This window comes from Arachis stenosperma, chromosome 7 (assembly GCF_014773155.1).
Source record: "Arachis stenosperma cultivar V10309 chromosome 7, arast.V10309.gnm1.PFL2, whole genome shotgun sequence".
NCBI lineage: Eukaryota > Viridiplantae > Streptophyta > Magnoliopsida > Fabales > Fabaceae > Arachis > Arachis stenosperma.
The window spans coordinates 1,569,245-1,575,598 of record NC_080383.1 but is presented as its reverse complement, the minus strand read 5'-3'; the positions used below and the strand labels follow the sequence as shown (position 1 = coordinate 1,575,598).

Here is a 6,354-nt window from a genome sequence, read left to right as displayed (position 1 = left end):
TTTATATACGTCCTATAGAATTTATTATTTGCTTTTCAAGTTTTCATGCATCCAAAATTCATTCTAAAGTGTTGTCTAATATTCTATTATTTTTTCATTCATTCTTGTCATAATTATATTTTAATATTCTATTATTTTTTCATTCATTCATCAATAAATATTCTATTATTTTTCAACAACTATTATTATTCCATATCAACCATTTTTATGCGCGGCGTTCTTTAAAGTCATTCTAAATTAATATGTATTAATATAGAAATAAAATATTAATTGACTTTAATAAATATAGACTTTAATATTACGTATCAAACAATCAATAAAAAAAATATAAATAAATTTTAATAAATATAAAATATATTTATAAGTAAATAAATAAATAATTTTTTTATATCTTAAAATGACAAATATAATTTCTTTTATTTTTAAATAAATAAATATAATTTGTATAATTGCATAAAAATATAAATATTTTTTATTCATTATCAATTATTATGTTATAAATTTTTTATAATATTAAAAAAAATTTATATTAAAATGTTATTTTTAATTAAAAAATATAAATTATAAAAGAATTAATTTTATTACAAAATTATTATTATTAGTCTTATCAATGTATTATCTATTTTCATTTTTATTTGTTAATTATTTATTCACATCTGAAAGATACGCAATGAGTAAAATTCAACAACAGATCTAAAAATCTACAATCACATAACTCAACATTGATCAAAACACACAGAGAATTCAGTTTAGAAAATTCAAATTAGCGAAAAATTGAAAGATAGAGACCGAAGAAGAAATGAAACGACCTATCCTGTGTACGTATGATTCTCTACAGAGAGTGAGAATTGGCTTTATATATTAATATAGATGTAAACTTAATCAAAGAAGATTATGTATAAAGTGAAGTATTGAATACAAGTTGAGAATTTATAGTTAATTTTAACGAATTCTATTCTCTAAATTATTTTGTATTTTACTCTCTCATTTTTTTGGGCCTAAATAGTTCTGATAGTTCTATTATTTATAAGCTAATACTTATTTTTACTCTTACAGGCATGTCATTTGTTGGCTCAAGACTGAAGAGTTTTATTTTAAAACACATCAGTTATTAGAATAATTAAATAGATCATAATAAAATAATTAAATTTATAATAATAATAAATTTTTTAATGAGATATGAAATATGTATTTCTATATACAATGACCAATTAGTAACTAACTTTTTATGTATCTGTAATATAATTATTTTATTTTATTTATTAGCAAAATGAACTGATCTGAAACTGAAAGCATGTCATTTTCTTTCTGTGGCCAGCCACCATCCACAAACATCAAAAGTCAAGTCCAATTGAAACAAAACAAGTGGATATAACTTTTTATTATAAAAAAAAAATCCAAAATAGCCCCTGAGAATTACTTCAAAAGACGAGGTCCTTGACAAAAAAAATACCAATTCGGTCTCTGAAATTTATTTTTATAGGACAGATTAACTCCTGTATATTTTTTTTTAGCACAGGAGTTAATCAGTCCTAAAGAAAAGATCAGAAACCGAGTTGAGTATTTTTTTTTTTTTGGGATCTTATTGTCCTTTCAAGATACTTGTTAGGAGCCGGATGGGTATTCACTCTAAAAAAAATAGATTCATTAACGCGGAAGGGAATGGGATCCACACATGCACCTAAACCTGCACCTTCACTGAATCAAAACTTTTGATTCCCCGAAGCTTTCAGAAGACACCACCACACTGTAACTGTAACTGTAACTGCATCATCATCCATCTCTTCTACTTCAAAAATTTCAAGGTCAACATTTAAAGCTTCTTCCATCACTTGTTGTTCATTCATAATATGCGTTTACTTTATAATGTTATTGTTATTGATTTGTTTCTGATTTGGATATCAGCTGTTTTGTTAAGTAATTGGCGTGTTTAGTTTCTGTGAAGAGGGTTGAGTTTGTATATCACTGTAGATATATTGGTCAAGATCTATTGTTTTGTTTTCACATGATGAAGATTAGTTGTGTTAATGATCATGATCAAGTCAGATCCAACTTGTTGATTCAGTTTTTTCCCCACAATTAAGGCATCATTAGTATTTTAGTTAAGGACACGTTTATTTTACTTTAATTGGGAATTTATTTCGAAGCCAATTAGGAATTTAGGTAACTAGGGACAAGTTTATTTTTGACCTGATATGTTAAATAAGGAAATTAGGTAATACCGATGTAATGTTCATCACAATTCTAAGTACGATGGATTTAAGGCTGGGAGTAATTTGCAGATAAGAAGTTCTTGTTCATTAGTTTGTTTCTGGCTTTCGGCTGAACATTTTCCGTGTGTAAGTTATCGTACTTTAGTTCCGAAGAGAAAGCTAAACCAATTTTCTTTCTTTTGATGCTTAGAGGTTATTAGTTATTGTACTTACAAAGTCAGAAGATGCTGCATCTTCCTTTTCTTCAATTGAAGGAATAGAATTTAGGAGATCCATATGAGCTGTAAGTGGTGATCCAAATGAATAAATCTTGGAACTTGAATTGTTTTGCTCATATTCTAGTATATGCTTGAACATACATACATGTTTGATTAATATAAAGTGTATTTTTAGTATGTTACTATGTTTTTATGACTTTGATTTTATGAATTTATATGTGGACATTGTATTATAATCCTTTTATGTAGTTTCTTTTCCTTCTTATTTGATTGACATTACTAGTTTGGATTGCCAGGGAACTGAATCAGGTGGTCTATTGCTGATCCTTGCTTCTTAAGATCATCTGCATGGCGAACACAGAAGCAACAGAGCCCTTGCTATCAAGATCAGAGGATCTTGAAGCTCAAAAGTTCAGAAGGCAGTTAAAGAAGAGAAGGTTCCGCCGTGCAAGAAGTGCACCTTGCAACGATGCTGATCCCCAGGACACGAATGGCAATATACCAATTCCAAGATCTGATTCAATATTTGGGAATATACATCCAAGCTTTAGAAAAGTTGCTATATACCTTGTAGTGTATATAGGAGTAGGTGCTATTGTATTCTACCTTGTTGGGAACCAGATCAAGGGGCTGAAAACAGATGGGGTTCTTGATGCTGTATACTTCACAATTGTAACAATGACCACAGTTGGTTATGGAGATATTGTTCCGAATAGCAACCTTACAAAGCTACTTGCATGCGCTTTTGTTTTCACCGGAATGGCATTGGTTGGACTAATCCTAGGCAAAGCAGCAGATTACTTGGTTGAGAAGCAAGAATTCTTGCTAGTTAAAGCTTTGCACATGCACCAAAATGTTGGTCAAAGAGAAATTCTAAAGGAGGTTGAGGTGAACAAAACAAGATACAAATTCCTTTTGGCCTTTTTCCTTCTCTTGATTATGATCATAGCGGGGACAGTTTTCTTGATCATGGTTGAGAAATTGGAATTCGTCGATGCGTTTTACTGCGTTTGTTCTACTCTTACAACCCTGGGATATGGTGATAAGAGTTTCTCAACTGAAGCAGGAAGAATATTTGCTGTGTTTTGGATATTGGCAGGTACAATTTCTTTGGCTCAGGTGTTCCTCTACATTGCTGAGCTTAACACTGAAAGCCGACAAAAGAAAATTGTGAAGTGGGTTCTTTCGAAGAAGATGACCAATTTGGACTTGGAGGCAGCAGATATTGATGATGACGGCACTGTTGGGTTAGTTCTGCATTCTTTCAAAGCCTTGTTTTTGCCAGCTTATTAAGTCCTAATGATGACACATAAACATTTTTAAATCAGGTCCCTCTAAATGTTCTATGATCAAGTCTTTATACAGTCACAAGAAAAAAACATTGATGATTACTAATTTAACATTGATGATTACAGATTTTTAAACTATAAAGATTAATTAAAATTACATAAAACTATAGGAACCTATAGAATAATTTTACTGGCCATGGGTTAACACAGAATGTTTGTGCACTGGGCTGCCATGTTTTATTCTTATTTCTATGAATCATTTATGTAGCTTCATTGTTTGTATAATATATCTTGGATCTTTGCCGATAGGGCTGCTGAATTCGTTGTTTATAAACTCAAAGAGATGGGGAAGATTAGTCAAGAAGATATATCACTTTTGATGCAGGAGTTTGAAGAACTTGATGTTGATCAATCTGGTACCCTTTCAATTTCTGATTTAGCACTTGCTCAGTCATCCTAGACTGACAAAGACACATTGTATATTTGTATGTAGTATTCACAGAGTAGAGTTTTTGTAGAGTTCACATTTTCCACTTCAATGATAAAATGCACACTAGAGCTTTGAAGATAGAGTCTGAAATTTCTTAGACACGGTTTACTTGTAATTAAATGTTTTGTCTTCCTTTTTCATAAGTTGAGAAGACATCACGTCCAAGTCTCTCATCTTATAAACTCCTCACTTCTCTTTGTTTTCTTCGATGTGGTAAGGCTAATTTCATGCATTCCTCACACTTGCAACATTAACACATTAGTGTTGAATTCACTTGGATTCCTTTCCAACTTAAGTTACATGAATGAAACATTTAAAGCATTCTGTTCAGCTTAGCTCAAACCTTCTCATATTTTGCAAAGTTTGGAAGTAAAAGTTAATTAAGGGTAGTTTGTATGTTCTTTTTCCCAGTAATAGTTCTTCCAGATTAACAAAGACTTTGTCCAGAATGTATGATAACATAATGTATTAGATAATGAATCTTCCATTCTTTTAGCTATCTTGTCTGTTAGTCTATCTTATCTTATCTGTTAATTAGTTAACATGATCAATGCTACACCTTCAATCACTTAGCCATAACCTCATCAATATTTTCAAGTCAATGTAGTACCATTCATGCATCAACCAATTACTAGAATAATTATCAAATAAGATAAAAGAACAAAAGTGTATCTATTTATTCAGGATAAACAGTATTATTTCAACAAAATTTTCAATTCCATATGATGTTCCATCATTTTTCTTTACAATACATAAAGAAAATCGAGTGACTCGCTATGATGGAATGTAATCTTACCAAATTTAACAGTATAATAATTAAATTGTAAGATGCAAAATAATATAGTTACAAAGTTACCAACTAATAGCAGACTTAGATGTACAAGAAGTTGTGCTATTAATTATTTATTTATTAGTCACTCATGTTAGAGCAGAGTTTTAATAGCTATATAACCAGTACAAGAATTGAGAGGGATGAATACAATGAATTTACACACCTATATCTAGAAAGCATTCACACTTAGGACTTATCTATAATTTGTGAATGTGATTGTAGTCAGATTCAAAGAGACTCAAATGGCCCACAATGCCATAAACAATTGAGTAGCCTACGAAATTTCAAACCAAACATTATCAAGTTTTTAAGCATAGTTGTTGCCCATTTCTACCATTCTGATTTGCCTATTTTACTCCCCAACTTTACACCTCTCTTATCTCATTTGAAATGACAAGAGAAAACAACAGAACAGATTCAATTGAGTAGTGTACAAATAGTTAATTGAGTTGTTCAATGCAATTCAAATTCTTCAACTTTGGTAACAGTTCACTTGATGACATTAGAAGTAGATGTTACATATAGTGTGTTGAGTCTTGAATTAATTCGTATATTTTTAGTACATTAGTTAAGAACATAAAAAATTAAAAATTATACATTAAATATATAAAAAATTTTTAAAAATATATTATTATATTTTAACAAGTGTTTTAGGATTTTTTTACTTAGATTTTCTTTTAGTTTATTTTACAATTATACTACATATACACTAAAAAATAATCGTCAAATTAGTTATTTGTATAAAATACATATTGAAAATGTGTAAAATAACACATATATTTATATATAAATATATAATAATTAATTTTTAGTGTGTAAATAATATGCCAGATTTAATGAATCGATCGAACTAGTTAAGAACCTTTTCCTTTTTTGTGGAAACGATCGTATGATACTATTAAGAACCCAGTTCAATTCAAAAGCTATACATACATACATACATAGAAGTTTACTTCATCGATTGTCATTTTGTTCAAGTTTAAAATGCCACATATATTATAAAAAGAAATATTCTGCGGGGGCAGAAGGATGAAGTAGGACCCCAAAAATAATAATAGAGTAATGGAAATTTGAGGCAGTGAGAATCTAATCTAATCTAATATGGATGGCACATGCTGCATTGTACCATGGTTCTAACTTCTACGACTTTCAAGACTTTTTTTCAAATTCCCTTCGCTCAAAAATAAAATAAAATAGTATATCCTTGTATTTTTACAGTATTATTCTTTTTATCTCCTAGATGCTGCCCAGGTTATAAGTTATAACACATGCTTGGTTCTTTTGAAGAGACAAAAATCTAAACAAAAGATTA

General features: G+C 29.6%; 1 protein-coding gene across 1 annotated transcript; it reads left to right on the top strand.

Moving 5' to 3' along the window:
* Positions 1-1,620: 1,620 nt before the first annotated feature.
* LOC130939164 (two-pore potassium channel 1) lies at positions 1,621-4,552 on the top strand. Its single transcript, XM_057867266.1, has 3 exons — positions 1,621-1,805; positions 2,728-3,678; positions 4,030-4,552. Exons 2-3 carry the CDS (start codon positions 2,780-2,782, stop codon positions 4,178-4,180), a joined length of 1,050 nt encoding a protein of 349 aa, XP_057723249.1. The 5' UTR covers positions 1,621-1,805; positions 2,728-2,779; the 3' UTR covers positions 4,181-4,552.
* The last annotated feature ends 1,802 nt before the right edge of the window (positions 4,553-6,354 follow it).